At 39.7% G+C, this 19,291-nt stretch overlaps 2 protein-coding genes across 2 annotated transcripts; one reads left to right on the plus strand and one right to left on the minus strand.

The window, feature by feature from the left end:
* Window positions 1–3: 3 nt before the first annotated feature.
* LOC116319767 (centrosome and spindle pole-associated protein 1) lies at window positions 4–13,737 on the minus strand. Its single transcript, XM_039617273.1, has 30 exons — window positions 13,692–13,737; window positions 12,941–13,016; window positions 12,760–12,843; window positions 12,548–12,645; window positions 10,880–10,960; window positions 10,238–10,339; window positions 9,658–10,001; window positions 9,463–9,540; window positions 8,759–8,844; window positions 8,560–8,656; window positions 8,055–8,094; window positions 7,513–7,841; window positions 7,303–7,427; window positions 6,586–6,673; window positions 6,239–6,350; window positions 6,002–6,149; window positions 5,796–5,897; window positions 5,627–5,685; window positions 5,325–5,471; window positions 5,066–5,206; window positions 4,885–4,983; window positions 4,743–4,800; window positions 4,526–4,652; window positions 3,625–3,758; window positions 2,018–2,159; window positions 1,846–1,936; window positions 1,651–1,714; window positions 1,036–1,127; window positions 842–953; window positions 4–515 (listed from the first exon to the last, which is right to left on the minus strand). Exons 3-30 carry the CDS (start codon window positions 12,803–12,805, stop codon window positions 388–390), a joined length of 3,270 nt encoding a protein of 1,089 aa, XP_039473207.1. The 5' UTR covers window positions 12,806–12,843; window positions 12,941–13,016; window positions 13,692–13,737; the 3' UTR covers window positions 4–387.
* A 213-nt stretch (window positions 13,738–13,950) lies between these two features.
* Window positions 13,951–19,291, plus strand: cops5 (COP9 signalosome subunit 5). Its single transcript, XM_031739184.2, has 8 exons — window positions 13,951–14,248; window positions 14,474–14,708; window positions 15,446–15,574; window positions 15,977–16,042; window positions 16,303–16,388; window positions 16,529–16,640; window positions 17,339–17,487; window positions 19,001–19,291. The coding sequence occupies exons 1-8, from the start codon at window positions 14,112–14,114 to the stop codon at window positions 19,089–19,091; spliced, it is 1,005 nt and encodes a 334-aa protein (XP_031595044.1). The 5' UTR covers window positions 13,951–14,111; the 3' UTR covers window positions 19,092–19,291.

Genomic DNA, 19,291 nt, shown 5'->3' on the forward strand with positions numbered 1-19,291 from the left:
AACATTTTTATTGCTCAAAAACATCATGACTTTATTCATTAACTGAATCCCACCTTTACAAAATTTTAATGTGCTAAATGTAGAAGGTAAAGAGGAATTGGCCACAGTGAGTTTTGTATTAACTGTTTCTTCTGTGATCTAATAGTATTAATGTTTTTACAGACTCTGGTCTCCAATGAGAGCAAATAGAAACAGCACACAAGTAAAGTGTAAGTCCGTAAAGCACTGCACAGGGAGGACATCAGTTCTCATGAGAACCCCCACCTGCATTTGCAGAAAAGGTGGCTGTGCATTTCCAGTTTAGAGAGCCACCAATGGGAGCTGTGCAATGCAGTGTTTAAGTCTGTGTGGAGCTCCCATCCGGCTGTTTATCCTGTCGCTACAGCCTCACTGCTTTACAGCGTCTGACGTTCCGGGCCGCAGCCACAGTTCCGTGGCAACAGTGTCCACAGAGCTGCGCCTCCCCATGGCAGAGCCCAGCGACGACACGTCCGCTTCATCACCGGGCAGCCAGTCTGTAGAGTACAGGGGCCTATCCATCACATCTTTTTCTTTCTTTTTTTTAAGGATACTAAAAAACGCTTAAAATTTGGCGCATGTCCATTTTTGTTTATGTATTTTTATTTCTACATTTTGGTTTAGCACCGTCTCAATTTGGCTGAGGCAGCAAAGGTTTAGGTGGAGACTTCTACACATGTTGCTAAAAGCCAACAAGTATATAAAGTGGCACACTTTTTATGTGTCACTAATTTATAAGGTGTTTAAGATTAGCTCCCACTTGCTATACTAGTTATAAGCCTGATTATTTAAATGCTTCCTGTAGTGAATTCTTTCGTCTTACCTTTTATGCTGTGATCACCAGAGTGGGAGTCTGGCCTCGTAATCTGGCGTTTGTTCTGGTTGTTGAGACTGGGTACTGCTGGCAGATTATCACCCCCCTTGTCAGCCACCTCCTGTAAATATATGCAGAGCTTTGATATCTTAATGATGGTGATCCTTTTGATCTTAGTAAAACACGATGCATATCAGACATACATCATAGTTAAGTCTCCTCCTTGGGACCGTCCTCTCCTGGTGCTCTGCTGATGGTTGAGGGGATCTCTGCTCACGTGCCTCACCACTGTAATCTGACAAAAACCCAATAGCCATGTATCATTAATTGCAAATGTCCTTACAGCTAAACAGATGTTAGGGACCTAAACTTTATTCCGTTTATGCATGCATAATATGAAAATGGTGGGAAAACTCTGAGCTTGAGGAAAAGTATTCAAAAGCCATTAGGCTTTTTTTTTCTCTAATGTACCAATTCCCTGTGCTCTGGGAGTCTGCTATCACCACCCTGCAGCTGGCGTAGTCACCTTGCATCCAGCACTGGCACCAGCTGCAACACAGACAGCTGGCTGGCATGCACCACAGTTAGCCTGGCAGAGAAACCAAGAGCTAAATTGGCCTGGCACACAGAGTGTTGTAGAAAGGTATTATGAGGTTGTATGTAGTGGACTTCCCAAACCGTGTCACCTTTATGTAAAACATCTGGTGCTTTTGGGATTTTTTTTCAAAATCTATTGTGTCCCCAGTCATGTGAACACAAGAAGGGAAATAAATGAGAAAGACTGTTTTTACAGACAGACCATGTTCTGCCAAACTCACCAATAAAAGAACTCTCTGATGGCAATATGGGGTTTCTGTGAGTGGCACGTCCAGGGTTCTTGATCTGGGAGGAGACACAAATGCAGACAGAAAACAAAATCTCTACAATTAACAAAACTAAGCCATGCAAGACTGAATTATCTGCCAGGGTGAAAGTGCAGAATATAGTTACTGTGTAATGTGCTGATCACTTACAGGATAATAATGACCTAGTTGATGGCCCAAGAAGATCTCTACCCAAATTCTTCTGGGAGGAAGACGCGGTGACCGCGCGTTTGCTGGAGGTCTTATGGAGTTAGAGGACAAACATTTGAGGTGAAACTGAACTACTTTTATATCTTATGATTGTGGTTTTATAATTGCTCACTGACTACCATCTTCCGGTCTCTTCATTAGCCTGATTTTGTGCTGTTGTTCACGTAAAAGGGCCTGCTGCTGGATGTCCAGACTTTGCGCGTCAGCGGGAGGGTCAGGGTACAGGGTTCGAACCTCCTCACGAGATGTCGTATCTGCCGGATAAAAGCAAGCTACGTCACATCAGGGATTGTTACTATAGGGCAGCTCTAGGACAAGCAATTGACTAATAAATTAAATAATTGCATCAGTACAATAATAAACACAAAGCAAAAAAAAGTGTTTAGTGAAGCCAAAAAAACCCATCTAGTCCTTTAACTGTCCGTCACTGACCGATGCCTCTCATGAGATGAAAGTTTTGGTTTAGGTAAAGGGAGATAGAGCACCAATTAAAAGTCTAAACCATTTGGCATCCTCCACACTTATAAGAACACTGACTTCCTCTACGTAATTTAGTATTGAGCATAAAAGAAGCATTATTAGACGTATTTGTGCTTCTTCTTTCCGTTGCTCCCTTTAGAGGTCGCCACAGTGGATCTGCCTCGATCTCCCTATTTCTAGCATCCTCCTGTGTCACAGCAACCCCCTGCATGTCCTCCTTCACTTCATCCATGAATCTTTTCTGTGGTCGTCTGCAAACATCATCATCCACAGACTCTTGCCTGATCTCATCTGTCAGCCTCTCTGTCACCAGTGCAAACAAGAAGGGGCTCAGAGCCTATCTCTGATGTAATCTCACCCCCAACTGTCACTCCCACCGCACACTTCACCATTGTCTTGTTGTCCTATATGCCCTGCACCACCATCACATACTTCTCCGCCCTTCAGGACTTCCTCATGCAGCACCAGAGTTCCTGTCTTGGCACCCTATGATATCCACAAAGACAGTGCAACTCAATCTGACCTTCTCTACACTTCTCCATCTTATTCCTTTGTAGTTACTCTCTTCACATCAACCCCGTTCTTTAAAAGTGGTATGGTTACACTTCATCTCCATTCCTCAGAAATCCTCTCACTCTCCAAGATTGTGCTAAACACTCTGGTTCAAAAGTCTACAGCCCTCACTCCTAGACCTCTCGATGCCTCCCATCTCCTTCCTCTTCAGAGTTGCCCTCACTTTCTCCTTGCTGATTCTCTGCACTTCCTGATTCTCTAACTCCATTTTCATCCACATTCTGTCATTAACTTCATTCATGAGCTCCTCGAAGTACTTCTTCCATCTTTTCAACACACTCTCTTCACATTAGCACATTTCCATCTCTATACTTCATCACTCTAATCCGGTGGACATCTCTTCCAGCACAATTTCTCTGCCTAGTCATTCATTACAAGTCATTTTCTCCTTAGTGTCCAGCCTCACATACAACTGACTACAAGCCTTTTCCTTTACCAGGGTCACCTCTCTCTTTGCTGTGCACTTAGCCTTCCACTACTCTTTTCTTCAGCTCTCTGACTATCCCACTTTTTCTTTGCCAGCCTCTTCCCGTGAATACATTCCTGAATCTATTATTGTTTGTGCAATGAAAATTAAATCAGACTTACTGTAGGTTGGAACATTGTAAGAATGCCTGTGGTTCAAAGAAGCATTAAAAGCTGTGTCAAAGCCATGTCTTTTATTACCTCTGTGTTTAAGCTGGATGAACTCCCTGATGTTTTGCCTGTTAGCATGTGCGTCAGCTGGAGAAGGACTCCTAGCTGAAGACAGGACAGCTTCTCTATGTGCAGATTTAAGGGCATCCGCCCTTGGTCGTCTTCTACACATGAGCAAAGGAGGAAAATTCCAAATTAAACAGAACAACTACCTCTAATAACAAACAAATGTCTCTCTGAAAACTTGCCAGCAGTTCACTATGCAAAATGCTTTCTAGTTGTGCACAGTAACTATAACATTAGCTCCACCTGCTGCACTGTCCTGCAGTGACATAAATTAATTCAGCATTGCTATAAAACAATGAGGGCATTACACTTGACCCGTACTTGCTAATACATTCCAACGCTTTTATGTTCCCTAAAGCACTGGTCCTTCTGTGTGAGCAGTCTGTGACAAAAGAAAAGCCCAGAAACTGGCACCATTTCTCAGATGATTTGCTGTAAACTTGAATACAAGCACAGATTAACAAGTGGCTTGTAAAACATTCCTGTAATTTAGCAGGGAGGGATGCAGTTACTCGACATATCATGCTGGGCCTGGTAATAATGGGTTGAGAATATTATAAGTAGCAACATTGCTACTGTAGAGCTCCACAGCAATTCACTGAGCAAAGACATGGGTCACTTCATTTTTTCCGAGCACAGTAATACATATTTCACTACAAATATCAAATCAAGATCACACTTTAACAGCCCAGAGTTAGTATTGTGTACCTCACAACATCTGGGGGTTAATTGGGTTAAATTCAACATAGCAGCGTCTCTAAATGACTGATTGTAAGCCTGGCACAAAAATAGAAATCCCTGTTATTTTGGCTCTGTTGTACCTGCACACATCCCCCTGCTGTTCAGTGCTGCCTGACTGCAGTACCTGTTTACCAGATTGTAGTGGGTCTCGCGTGAATCTGTGCGACCCATCTGAACCTCCAGTTGTCGCTGCTCTTTCCTCAGATAACTACAGAGGGCTGACAGCTTTCTGATCACTTCCTGTTGATCATCTGAAGCACGACAGGGGAGTGAAGGCAGAGCAAGGATCGGAAAAATAAATGTTTATGATTTGCACGCACAGAGGTTAAGACAAATCTTACCCTGCTGGCTGGGAATTTTATCGGGTGGTCGGTGGTGCGGTGCTGACACCGAGCGATTCTGTGAATGCATTTTTTTTATTATAGAGTTATCATAAAGGGCAAAATGTGAACATATTTTCAGCCTTTGTGATGAGTTACTCACAGTTCTGGATGAGCGCTGGCTCAAAACAGAGGAGGGCCTAGATGGCGCAAGATTTGCCAGCTTTTTCTGCAAGGTTGGGACAGGCGGAGAGGGCTGCCTCTGCAGGACAACAAGTAAAATGTCATTCTTTGACAAAGACACAGCAAGCTAAAGCACTCCTGTCTTTTCGTGCTCACCGTACCTCATAATTCAACCGTGAGTCTTTCTCCACCCTGGTGGTCTGAGGTACCTTCTTAGTCTCTCTTTCCTGCCTCACCACCTTTTCTTGCTTCTCACGATGTGTTTCAGCTTCATGGATCCAGCCTTGGTTTTTCAGCTTATGCTGCAGAGAGTAGATAAAACTATTTCTCAAAGTCCACTCCATTGTAACGGAACCCACTCTTAACTATAAAGAAGGAGAAATGATGAAGGACTCTTTATAAAAGAAACAAGCTCGTCACCTCAGTCCTCCTTTTCTCTTTCCTTTGCTCCTCCTCATATTCCTCCTGTAAGCGTGCCCTCTCCATGGCCAGCCTCTTCTCTTCTTTCTCCTCCTCAATCCTAATCCGTTCTCTTTCCTCTTCCTGTTTTCTCTTGTTTCCTTCTATCTGTTTGAAATGCATAGTTACAGTTAATTTACAACTTTTTTTAAAAAGTGCTAAGGAATACAGGTTGTTGTAAGTCTAAAAGCATTTCATTTCATCCTGCAGTTGATCAGTACCCTCTTCTATCATCCATCTACAGACTGAGGGCCCGGGCCTACCTGCTGTTTCAGGGCTGCTCTGTAACTGTCCTGCTGTTGAAGTGTCTCATCCTTGAAACCTATAAAGGTGAAAAACAATTTAAAACAGAAAAGACAGAAAGCCATAAGCTATAGATCTACAAAGCATATAAAATGCACAGCCACTGAAATATGAGGAAGATAACATTACCTGTTAGTCGATGGGAAATGGGAGAACTAGTTTCAGTGCCAGGAGTGGGCACAGGATTCCTATATGATGCCTCATTGATCCTGTGCATCTGATTCAGGTCACCTAAAGGCAGCAAAACATTCATTAAAACATGTTACATTGATAGCCGTTGATCAAACATATTAAATTATCTTACCTCCAGTGAACACCATTACAATAAAACTTACTAACAAGGTTGCCTTTTTGGTCTCTAATCGGAGCGCCTCCTCCACTTCTCCCCCAGGGGTTGTATGCCTTCATCTCAGCCTCTATCTTGGCATTGAGTCGTGCTGCTTCTTCTTTCTCTATTCTTCTGTGCTCCTCTCTTTCTTTAATCTGGGCCCCAGACACAATTTTAAAAGGATGAAACCATGACACAGCTACAATAGAACATGTGCTCTCTTCATGGAGCTATAACAATGCACCTGCTGTCTGAGTGTCTCTTGGTAGCTCAGTACACTCTCTCTCCTCTGCTTTGACTTTTCTGCATGAAGTTCTCCAAAAACCAGAGCAGATGCTCCATGTTGATGAGTTTCTCTGGAAGCAGATAGAGTAGCAAATGGCAAGGAGATATAAGTACAGAAGGTAGTGATAGGCATTCAGTTTGTGAAGACCCTCTTCCGGAAGACAGAAAAGATCTACTGGGTTGCTCCTAACAGAGATGAGGGCATTTAACGCAGATTTACTGAATAAAATCTATATTAACATCAACATGCTGAAAAAAATTAACATGTTTTACAAAAAAAACAAAGGTGCTGGGAAGGTCACTGACTCATTGTGGCCACTGGATCTGAGAGGACGTGTTCTCTGAGACAGAATCTTGGAATTCTCAGACTGCCGATTCCCCCCGGGCAGACCATCTGATGTAGAAAGTACAAAAATATAAGATAAAGAATGCACACGATTCAAGAGCTTCATTAACTATCTGCTGCCACTGACTGCCACAAACAAAGCTCAAATAAAGGGCAGGAATTTGGCAGTAATATTAAAATAGAAAAGAAATAACTGTAACCAAAAACGCCACTCGTATATAGTATTATCATTAATGTTGCCTTAAGCCTTAGAAAAGGATAAACAGAAATGTTATATTTAACATTACTGTTTTCATGAATGTTGCTTTAAGCTTTTCTAAAGCTTAAAGCAACATTCTTGTGATTTGCAAGGAGGTGACAGTTGCGTTAAGTGCAGCAGGTCATCTATCACAGTAAATATAAGGGCTTATTTTAATTTTGTCAATAGGTTGTTGCAGTTTTTTTGTAATGCTGACTTCACACAAACTGGATAGCAACACGTTTTTCAACTCCAGCAATCTAAACATCACCACAGTGAAATCAAACCAGTCGTTGTCTGCTTTTTGTTGTATTTAAAAACTACAGCTTGCTTTAAAAACTGCTGGCAATAATCAACAACATAAGTCTAAAAAAAATGGGGAATAAAAACAAGAAACATTTAGTAAATACATATTTGTGAAAACAGATAGTTACATTACTTGGATTGTGAGGAAGATGAGGATCTAATGGATTCCTGGATCCATAGTAGTAATAATCTGCATCATATGGAGTCTTGTAATTGTGAGGTACAATGGGAGGTAAAGGAGGAGCAACACTCGGAACCCTGAAAAACAGAGTTACCAACACTCCAGTGAGTGTATAGCAGGGCTGCTAATTTTATTCATTTAATCGAAGCAAATGTGAGCTACCTTGGGATGGTCACCTCTCCTAGGATGTTTGAGAAGTCTCTGTGGTAGTCCTCACTAAAATAGTCCAGTGAGGGGACACCTTGCGGTAATTCCATCCCATTTGAAGGCACAGTCTTCCCAGGCAGTTGTGTGAGAGCTGTAATGAAGTCCACCTGGGACTTTCCTGGGGGGGCTCTCTCATCTGCATTCTCAGTGGGTTTGCTATTTTCAAGACTGGCATTTAGGTGCTTCCCTTCGGCCTCTAGATCTTTTCCTAGCTTGTGAAGAACATCCTGGCTCAGGCTGTTATAGTGACGATTCACAGACCCTAGCTGCTGTATCCAGTCAGGCTGGAACAGATTATGTGTGGTCCAGAACACAATCATCAAAAAAAAGACAACATATATATCGAGAATAAGATTAGGTGGCACTTTTTTCAAGAAATTTCTCCAAGACTCCACAAGCTATGAAAGTTATAATAACAAATCCAGACCTGACACAAACATTATGTTTCTGCTGTTTAAAGGTTTTGCTAGCCAGATCTTTTAATGCTATTCTCCTACCTCTTTCTCAGGGTCAACTCTCAGCTCAAGTCTTTTCTCCCTAAAGAAAAAAAAGGACAGAGAACAACGTCACAGGCTTGATGTTGTTTTCTATGTCTTCTGTTTTATTCAGCTGCTCCCTTAGGGGTCTTCACAACATGATCAACAGCCTCCATCTCACCCTATCCCTAGCATCCTCCTCTGTCACACCAACCCTCTGCATGTCCTCCTTCACGACAGCCATAAATCTTCTCTGTGGTCTTCCTCGTTTTCTCCTGCCTGGTAGCTTCATCTTCAACACCATTTGTCCAATATATCTACTATCCCTCCTCTCCACACATCTCATCCTTGCCCCCTCTAACTCTCATCACTTCTCTTCTTAACCTAGCTTCGACAGTTCTTTTCTAGGTTAAGGAGAGAGGTGACCAGCGATCAGTAGTAAGATTTCATGCTTTGTAGATCATAAGGGTTAAGCTAGTTGAAAAGACTCTGATGAAAATGATGATTTTTGAGAATAAATACTTACTCCATCTTCTTCCTCTGCTTTTCAGCAATTTGTCTCAGTAACTCCTGCCTGTATTGTTCTTTCCTCATCTGAGTGATCTCCTGCTCTTCTGTTGCTCCTGCATCAAGACGTAGAGTCATTAAAATACTGCTCAAGTTCTGAAATATGACTTTAATTGATAAATTGCATAAATTATCTGTGTAGTAAGAATGTTTTTTACCTATCAGGAGTCCAGTAGCAAAATCAGCCTTATCCTTCCTGACAGCAGATCTTGCGGCCATCTTCATGCTGGCTGGCACTTGAAGACTATTGAATACAGATACACAAACAGAATGGGGCTCTCCATAAGAGTCACCCAATTACTGACAGCATGTAAGGGTAACATCACTGCAATAACGTCCTCTTTAAGCCACACCCAGCTACGATTTTATGTCACACACTGGCTGCACAGCTTTGAGGTCTATAACTCAGAGACAGAGAGCAAAGGCTTGTGCTTCATCAATCCAGCTCTTCTAATAAACTCTAGGGTGAGCAATTGTTTGCCTGGAGAAGGGCCAAGGCTCACTCTCTATCACAGCACCACATGTTACCAGGTTACTGAGTGTAGTTCAGGAACAATGAAATGCAACAGCAGGCAAAAGAAGTGCTGAAGAGCAATAACTGAATATGGCAGCAGATACCAGTATAATTAATTATGGTACTGATGGTATTGATTCTGAAAATTTATGAGACTTTCCAGGGGGATGTTATTGGCTGCCCACGTCTGCACGTGAACACTGTTTCATCATTATAAATCACACTGCTGCAAAACCAGTCGCCCAGGGCAAAGCATCTGTAAGCTAACATTATTCCTAGTGTACAGTTAGGAGCTGAGATCATTAACAACTTTCTAGAAGCAGGGCTCAAAAAAATAAACTTGCTTACTCTGACTTCAAAATTGTATCATTGGTCTTCTGATCAGAAACTGTAGAAGCCGCTGTCTCCTTTATGTCCTGAGAAGCCCTGCCATAGAAACAGACAGGACAGTGAAATTTGGCAGAGGAGCAATCTGATCTCATTTATATGGTAATGGATGAAACTACCAGTAATTCAAATCATTTTCCAGAAAAAAATGGATACTTCTTCACTCTGCACTCTTGCGCTGTCATCTCCTCTTTGTACTCAGGCTCTTGAGTGTGCCTGTCCTTCCTCCTCCTGTATCTCAAATCAAACTCATCCCCTCTGTCAGTGTTTAGCTCGTCTTCAGAGCTGTAGGGCTCGGCTCTGTGGATTTGCCAGCGTCTTCGCCGCCTCTGAACTTGATTCCCGATTTCTCCATCGTTGAACACCTCGGTCAGAGTGGAAGCATCTTTCCTCTCGTTGTGAATGGGGACTATGTTTGTGTGGGTATGCTTGTGATGGGATGACAGGGGGGAGGCAGGGGGAGAAATTTTCAAGCCATCTGAAGCCTGAATCTGTCCACGCTGAGAATGAAAATGTGAGGAAGAAATTCAATGTGAAAAAAGATTTACTTTGTAACAGAGTGCTTTTCATTATTTATCTTTCAAGTACTCAGTGAGCTGTAGCTACCTGATAAATGGAGGCATTTCTAGTGATAGAGAATCCTTTAAAGTGTGCTATAAAAATTGCATGGATTATTGCACCAAACACACTAGTGTTATTGTGCACGATCTGCCTATTGAGTCATCAATCTTCTTACCTTGGGACTGACAGAAGATGTTCTCCTCTTTAGCGTTCTGATTTGAGCTTGTTCTTGGAGGAAGAGGTTGTATTCTTTATTTCTCTCCTCTCTCAGTTTTTCCTGCAAGAGAAAACAAAAAGTCAGAGACAAGCAGCCACACCGCTCAGTTAAGCTCATATGACACTTATAATTTAAGAAAATACAAAACTCAAACAATACCATCTTCTATCCAAAGAAGATACATATTCTGCATGCACACATTCAAGATGAAGATGAGGTTAAGGTTATATTATTTCTGAAGGAGCTGGGAATCAAAACAATAAACCTATAAATAATTTCCAATAGGCATTATCACTCAGACTAAGCACTCTCATGATAGCTTAGATGGATGCTTCAAAATCCTACAATAATGGAGTTTTGGGGATTTTTTATTTTGCCTCAATATTTCAAAAATGCTTGCATCAATACTGATTAACATTCAGCTTGTCGTGCACATATAGACACCTGAAATTGCTCTTAACTTTTGTTTGTAAGTTCACGGTTTTATACAAAGAAAATCAGCTGCCATGAAACGCGCAGCACTGTGCAGTCAGCAGTTTATATCAGTTCTAGCTGAAGAGCTAAAGCTCTACTTTGATGACCGAACGAATGCAGGCACACCTTTACAGATATCCTCTCATCAATCGGTAGTGACACTCCATGAAGTTGTTGTTGAGGCTGTCTACTTTTCAGATCCGTTTTCTGCAGGAAGAATAAGAGATTTGCTGTGTGTCAGCAAATGCAACACAGAGGCAACTTAGTTAAACACAGACATAAACTCACCAGCCACTTTGTTAGGTACACCTGTTCAGCTGCTCATTAATACAAATACCAAATCAGCCAATCACATGGCGGCAGCTCATTGCATTTGGGCATGTAGACACGGTGAAGACGATCACCTGAAGCTCAAATCAAGCATCAGAATGGGGAAGGAAGGTAATCTAAGCAACTTGGCATGGTTGCCGGTGCCAGATGGACTGGTCTGAGTATTTCAGAAACTGCTGATCTACTGGGATTTTCCCACACAACCATCTCTGGAATTACAGAGAACAGTCTGAATCCAGGGAACAGTAGTTCTCTGGGTGAAAATGTCTTGTTGATGCCAAAGGTGAGATAAGGGAAGAATAGCAATGATTGCTTCAAACTCATAGGAAACAAACAGTAACTCAAATAACCCTTTGTTACAACCAAGGTATGCAGGAGAGCATCTGTGAACCTTGAAGTGGATAAGCTAAAGCAGATAGTGGTGGTGTAATGGTGTATGAGATGTTTTCTTGGCAAACTTTGGGCCCTTTAGTACCAACTGATGATACTACATATATACAGCCTACATGATTATTGTTGCTGACCATGGCAATCGTTGTATGACCACAGTATATCCATCTTCCGATCGCTGATTTCAGCAGGAAAATACTCCACCATGTCATAAGCCAAAATCTTGTTCAATCTATGCCATTTAGATTGGCAAAATGGGTCTAATGTGGCGTTAGGAAGGTATACCTAATAAAGTGGCTGGTGAATGTATTTTCGTAACCATTTCTGATATGTCATTCCAGATAAAAACTTCTCGTGTTCCAGTCAATTTTAAGATTAACATTTAAGATTTATTAAGTCTTAAATGTAACACTAATGAAAAAGAAATGTCTAAAATGCACATTTAGGTGTTTTATTCCATTCTGTCAATTGGATATGTATGCAAATTAGCACGTGTTTAATCAGACACCAAATCTTTTAAATAATTCAGCACAGGCTTCAAAAAAATTGCAGTACATAAAATAATTATCTTTCTCATAATTTTCACTTCGGTGGCACTTACATTAAGCAAAGATTTCCAGTTTTATTTAACTTGATAGTCTGACTTTAGATTAATTATTTTTCATATACTGTTTAGTCTACTATTTAACAATTTATTACAACAGTGAATGAAAATAACTCAGTAAAAGGTTTTTATTCTAATGCCTTTGTGTGGTGCTCTGTTGTTTATTTCTGTTTTTTTATATTGAGATCGCTTGTTTTGTTTTGTTTTTTGTTTTTTTTTAACATTTTTTTTAATTGTACAACTTTTACCTCACTAAGCCAGTTTGTCTTGGCATGTTTTTTTTTTTTTTTTTTTTTTTAATTTTATTTTAATAAGCTATTCTGATTTATTTAAGACCTTTTCTTATAGGTTATATATAATATTATGCCTGATGTAACAGTAAATTCCTATTGTTTGGGCTAAATTAACTATATATTATTTTTATGTTCAGATTTTAATTTTATTTATTTATTTATTTTGCGTCATCACACCCTGGATATATAGTTTCTGTAGTCCAGCTGGAGCTCCCGCTGAAGTTTCTGCTTCTTCCTTTCATACTCGGTACCCAGCAGATGACTTAAGCCAATACCTGGGAAATACGGCATATATAGAGTAGACTGTGCAATAAAAACAGGAAACTATTCACTAAACACTACAGGCTTAAATAATGCAGCCAATTCACTACTACAGCCTTGTACAGTACCTCTGTCGGGATTGGGGTTTACTCCTAGAGCTGCTGCTGAAGTCATATTTACAGCATTGTGTAATTTGCACCATCTGACCGTGACTGTGGAGAAAAACTCGCTGAAACACCGATTTGTTTATTAACAAGCAACATGTGATTAAAAGAATTGCTTTTTTTTTCTTCTTTTTTTTTTACTCACCGGTTGATTAGTTTACGCCTATAAACGTTGCTTCGCAAGTCCTTGATCACATATGGCGGGGAGTTTTTTCTTCATGCTTCTCAAAAAAACGTCCCATCGTGATACACAATACACCCAATAAGGCAAACATTGGACTTATAATGGGGTATATAAACATGCGTGTCTATTTTAAGGCTCGGCTGTAACTCTGGCTAGACAAATAAGAAGCCCAAATAAGATGATATATATCAATAATTCTTAAATTTCCACACACAGCTCAAACCTATCCGACCGATCTTTGACAGCGAGCTAAGCCCAAAGCGTCATTCCGTTGCCATGGGCAACCATGACACAAACCTTCTCCTGGGAGAGGCTAGCAAACACATCTAACACAAACATTCAAGAAAATATATCTAATATAGTCCAAATATTAAGTCTTTAATAACTGCAATATTTAACACTAGGATCTGATTTGCTGTTTCTTTTTAATCGTCTTTAAACAACATAAAACCAGGCAAAGTTTATCAACAACATGTTAATAAACTTAACATACTGCTGTTGTCTAAAAATGATATCATCTAGCCTTAACCAGCAGCCCTTTCGGCTAATTAGTAGCTCTTTAACTTACTAGCTGCTGCCTTTTTCCAGAATAGTATTGCCTAATTAATGAATACTAGCTTTAGTTTTATTGACTCATTAAAAACCTCAGCTCCCAGTATAAGTACAATGCCGAGGCTCTAAGAAAAAAGCCCTCACAGATAGATGTAGGTACCTTTCTAAAAAGCGCCGCTAGATGTCAGTGCGTCCCCAGCGGTTAGTTTGACGTCGTCGCAGGACTAAACCATGGCTTCCGTCACAGGGGTAAATATATTCTAATAAGAGTAATAAATACGATAAAAATATGATCAGTGAATGTAATATCATCATATATCATTGTGTTGTAGTGTTAAGAGATGGCTTATAACAAATAAACGCATCAGTGGTAAATATGTGTAATATGAAGACGAACGTCCCCGTCGATTTCACTTTGTTGCGTTGGTATCGCTCACTGTCATGGCTCCTTGAGCGAGTGGCTATCTGCTCCTAAAACGATATCAAAATCTTTCGGGGAGAAATACAGCACTTCTTCCCTTATTTAAAGAAAAAATCGGGGGTTTTGACGGCTCGGGTTTTGCTTGGATACATTATTAACATGGCGGGGAGCAATACGGCTCAGAAAACATGGGAGCTGTCTAACAGCATGCAGGAAGTTCAGAGCATTGATGAAATTTACAAATATGACAAAAAGCAACAACAAGAAATCCTCGCTGCGAAGCCATGGACGAAAGAGTGGGTGCAAAACGACATTGTGGTATTTAGGTTTCTGTCTAAGTATTTAGGTGATTGCTGAGCTGCCGTATTCGTATTACATGTTGTTCGTTGGTAGCTACAAACTAGCAAACCGGTCTTTATGTCAGTAGCAGTACAGCAAACTGGATGTGTATCTACAATATACGCATTGCTTAATATTATCTAACATCAATGCAAATACATTTGTCATTGTTCACCCTTTAGTCACCACTACTTCAAGTACTGCAAAATCTCAGCTTTGGCCCTGTTGAAGATGGTAATGCATGCCAGGTCTGGAGGAAACCTGGAGGTGATGGGCCTCATGCTGGGAAAGGTGGACGGTGAAACCATGATCATCATGGACAGCTTTGCTTTGCCCGTGGAGGGCACAGAGACCAGAGTCAACGCCCAGGCGGCAGCCTATGAATACATGGCTGCCTATATTGAAAATGCCAAACAGGTGGGACATTGACTTCCACACACATGAAGAGCATCGTGTTAGAGTTATGACTTAGAAAGAAGGAACCGAACTATAGCCTAGATAAAATCAGACTTGATTTCGTTTGAGACATTAACTTAATACTTTCTGTGAATGTCACTGGTTTACAACCATTACTTTTTCTTTTTTTTTTTTACTTAAAGAAGAGTGTTTCAGCTGATTTAGAACTGTTTTTTTTTTTTTAACTTAATATCAATATGATATTTACAAACTATAAAGGGATTATTTGAAGCCATTACTGTCTTTTTATAGTATTAATATTTTGACAGCCGTATATAACCACATTTGTCTGCCTTTTCCCATGCTGGGTATACGATCACTTACCTCTAACTCATTTTCAAGCATGTTATTGTAGTTAATGTTGCAACCCAAGAAGCAGGAATACAGTATGAATATATTATAAGGCTAATATGATTTGCACTCTTTTATATTATCTAGAAATCATTGTAAAATTTTGTGTAAATTGTACTATGTAATGAGGTTTCTCCAGTCCCTGTTTAACATACTCTATCCAATACTCTAACGAATTCAAGTGACTATACAAATGTGGAGATTTTTCTTAAAAGAAAAAAGAAAGATAGGAAAATGCTACTTTAGATAAGGATAAAAACTGTAAACTGTGTCAAATACAATCATGTTATTGACATCTTACACTGTCATAAAGAAAATATGATTTTATATTATCTATAATTCCTCAGGTTGGCCGGCTGGAGAATGCGATAGGCTGGTACCACAGTCACCCGGGCTATGGATGCTGGCTCTCAGGCATAGATGTCAGCACGCAGATGCTCAACCAACAGTTTCAGGAGCCTTTTGTGGCTGTTGTGGTAAGATGGGAAATAGTAACCATTTTTATTTTGAAACTAATGGTTTTTGTATTTTTTTAACTGTGACTTCTATTTTCCCACTTTTCAAATGGAGCTTATCCCATATCCCACGTCCCATTAATGTGGGTGTAACTGAGAAGGGGGGAAGATTACTGATGGATGAGTTGTAGATTTGCACGTAGTACTGATGAATATTTTGCTATTACAACCACATATGCTATTTACACTTCATTTGGTTTAGCGGCGCTTAAATGCCAGGGGCGTCATGTAATTAAGTGTGTATTTTCAGCACACTGACAGCCCCAGTAAAAAGGCTCCTGGTGGCCACATTTGAGTAGTCCCCAGAGGTTTGTGTGACCCCTGACTCTGTTTTCCTGTTCTACTGTATCTTGCTTCCTATAGATTGATCCTACTAGGACTATTTCTGCAGGGAAAGTCAACCTCGGTGCCTTCAGAACCTACCCGAAGGTAAAGCAAAGACTTTATATAGCAGCAGTCCTCTTTGGTCTTTATTAAAATCATAAAATATCTGCTTTTTTATTCTTCTTGTGCATAGCTATATTTGCTTATTTTAGTAGTTTTTATATACTGATGTTATTTGTTGTTATTTGTTGATGTGTAGTTGTTAAGAATATATTTATAAATTTATTTTCAGTCACTCTGTATTCTTAATTCCTTATTACTGTAGTAATTGCTAGGTTCTTAGTATTTCCTTTTTGGATTTTCAGGGTTACAAACCCCCTGATGAGGGACCCTCAGAATATCAGACTATCCCCCTGAACAAGATTGAAGACTTTGGTGTACACTGTAAACAGTGAGTATTTATATTTGTTACAGTATTGTACCGGATCAAATACTTGTGTAGCATGTACTGTATCACACATTTTTCACTGTTTACTTTATTTTCAGTACTTGCATATGCGCTTCTTTTTTCTCGGTCTCTCTCCTTTTTAGGTATTACGCCTTGGAGGTTACTTACTTTAAGTCCTCCCTTGATAGAAAGCTCCTGGAACTCCTTTGGAATAAATATTGGGTTAATACCTTAAGTTCTTCAAGTCTCCTCACGGTATGTAGGGCATTTCAAAAATCAAAATGTTTGCTATTTGTTTGACATTTTGATTTATGGTTAATTATTACTCTATAACTCATTTAGACATGTGGTCACCAGCTTGTGATGTCATGATTTATTGCTGCTTATTAGCTAAGCGTCCGTGTTTGTTGATTTTAGTAATAAGCTGTACGTGAACTTTTTTCACAATGGAGATAAGTATTAAAGCTGGAGCCGACTCCATGATGCTCCTTTTCCCCCTTGCTGTTCGTTCGAAAGCCTGAAAGCCCCTCGTGTAAATTTGCATTGAGGCTGCAGGAACTCTGTCCTGAGCTTGACTAAACAGTCTAAATAGGCATCAGGCTTGTCCAAACAATTGGCTTTTTGGCGTTTTGGATGAAGATGAATTGACTAGATGTCAAGAACGGGCTGCTTTATGGGTGTCGGGCTTTGTCAGTTGCTACACTGTCACCCCAGCCAGGGGCCCCCCTTGTCATTGTGTTTTAATTACCTTTTCTACCATAAACACGGCCTCACCTTAAGCAAACCTTTCACTGACTTCTTTTCATTCACCACAACCCATAAAGTGTTCCTCTGGCTTTTTAGACATATTTGTTGCTATTCTGCAAAAAAAAGAAAAGAAAATCTGTTATCAAGCTTTTAGTGGCAAATTGTGCATGAGTCAGTTTCTGTGTGTTTGTGTGTTGGATGGTCAGAACTCGGACTACACCACGGGCCAGGTGTTCGACCTGTCAGAGAAGCTGGAGCAGTCGGAGGCCCAGCTGGGCAGAGGCTGCTTCATGCTCGGATTAGACACACACGACAGAAAGTCTGAGGACAAACTGGCCAAAGCAACACGAGACAGGTGGGTTTTATTTCCGATAGAATGCTTTAGTAAAATTAAACGTCAGCTTAATTTATTTTGGGCACTGTAACTTAAGTATGATATAATATGACTGTAAATGTATAAATAATATCCCACTAGATGAATAAAGTGGTCAGTGGTGTTGCTTTCAATTATGTAATCATATTTTCTAACTGTGTGATATATATTATTTTTCCCACTGACCTTATAACTGGCTTGTTTTCTTTAATTTCAAGCAGTATTTTTGTCACGTCCTCTAATTACATGTCAGTCTTTTTGAAATCAGGAATTGATTAGGTGTTAAGGACAGTAGTTTATTTTTGTGTTTGTTGCTAAATTAATCTAAAATTTGTAAGTTACTTTTTTATCAGTTATTATGCAAACTGACCCCGTTTGGCTATTTCAAATTTCTTGATTTAGTTTCTAATAGAATCCAAAACAGAACTGAAACTGAGCTCAGTAATCTCTTTATTAACTCTGCCAAGGAGGTCATGTTTTTGGGAGCATTTTCATGTGTGTCGTTCTTTCTGTGTGCAAACAGCTTCAAAATGTTTGAATTCATTTAGATAAACTTTGTCGGGGTGTAAGGTGGCATCATGTTAACAATCCATTAAGATTCGCCTTACATCCACTCAGGCCTTCAAGGTCAACTGAATGATTTATTGTCTGAAAATTGACAAAAAGCCTTATAACTTAGAAACTATGATTCTTACAAGTGTGGTATAGAAAGCACCATATAAGGATTTAAAATATCATGTCATATTTGACCTCTGACCTCTCCTTCAGGGTCAATAGATTGATCTGAAGGTCACAGTGATAATAATGCTATAGAGAGATATTTAAACCAGTTTCTTTCAGCAGTCGTTTGTATTGACAACATATAGGCATATTAGGAATGACATATAGTCTAAATATCACGTTACTATATTATGAATTTGTTATGCACATTACAATAATAGGTTATAACTGTTTAAATAGATAATTTGAATACATGTAGAATATGTTTGAATATGTTTTTTAAACAAACTTCTGCTGAAAAACTTTTTTTTTCACTTTTTTATTATTAAATATTTAAACTAAACAATGAAATAAATGCTACACATGTACTATATCCACATGAATTAAAAAAATGGGTTTCATCAGGGCAAAAAATGTTGATAGTGGTTTCAGTTTTATCTTTTAGTGTCTCTATAATGTAGTGGTTTAAACGTTCACCTGTCAAGCTAAACATCCCCGGTTTCAGGATAAGACACAGGAAGGCCAAATCACACACGCCGAGCTACCTGCTGTGGCAACCCCGCGTGAATACGAGTGCAGCCGAAAGTAGCTTTAGTTTCAGTGATATCTGATACATACACCCACTACGAATGTGTGCAAACAACAACGGTACTCTTTAAAAAGTCTGCTGACACCACTTTAAATGTCATATCCTTTTATGCTGCATCTGTTTTCCTTTTCTTTTTTCGCCCTGGATTAAATGCTGATCTTCATTTCTCTCTGTGGTTTATTTTAGCTGCAAGACAACCATAGAAGCGATTCATGGTCTGATGTCTCAAGTCATTAAGGACAAACTCTTCAATCAAATCAACACGTCTGGCAATTAAACCTCAGCCACAAGGCCATTTGAAATACACCTGGAAATGTGTTCTTGTGCATGCCCGGTGCTTACTGATTCATGGTGTATGTTTAACTGCTAAGAGTAGCATCATCTGTTATTTCTCTTGGGAGTGCTTTTCTATTCATTTTTCCTTCATGTAGGTAAGAATTAGAAGACACGTGCAAAAAATAAAACTTAAAAAAAGCA

Source organism: Oreochromis aureus, linkage group 9, assembly GCF_013358895.1.
Source record: "Oreochromis aureus strain Israel breed Guangdong linkage group 9, ZZ_aureus, whole genome shotgun sequence".
Taxonomy (NCBI): Eukaryota; Metazoa; Chordata; class Actinopteri; order Cichliformes; family Cichlidae; genus Oreochromis; species Oreochromis aureus.

Bases quoted from the DNA above. Each gene is read 5' to 3' on its own strand.
- LOC116319767 (XM_039617273.1), bottom strand. From the start codon at position 12,805: ATGACTTCAGCAGCAGCTCTAGGAGTAAACCCCAATCCCGACAGAG. The intron at 1,715-1,845 runs GTAAGTGATCAG...GTCTCCTCCCAG, and splicing joins AACTAGGTCATTATTATCCT to ATCAAGAACCCTGGACGTGC. The intron at 1,128-1,650 runs GTGAGTTTGGCA...GGTTTTTGTCAG, and splicing joins ATCAGAGAGTTCTTTTATTG to ATTACAGTGGTGAGGCACGT.
- cops5 (XM_031739184.2), top strand. From the start codon at position 14,112: ATGGCGGGGAGCAATACGGCTCAGAAAACATGGGAGCTGTCTAACAGC. The intron at 16,641-17,338 runs GTATGTAGGGCA...TTGGATGGTCAG, and splicing joins GTTCTTCAAGTCTCCTCACG to AACTCGGACTACACCACGGG. The intron at 17,488-19,000 runs GTGGGTTTTATT...GGTTTATTTTAG, and splicing joins GCCAAAGCAACACGAGACAG to CTGCAAGACAACCATAGAAG.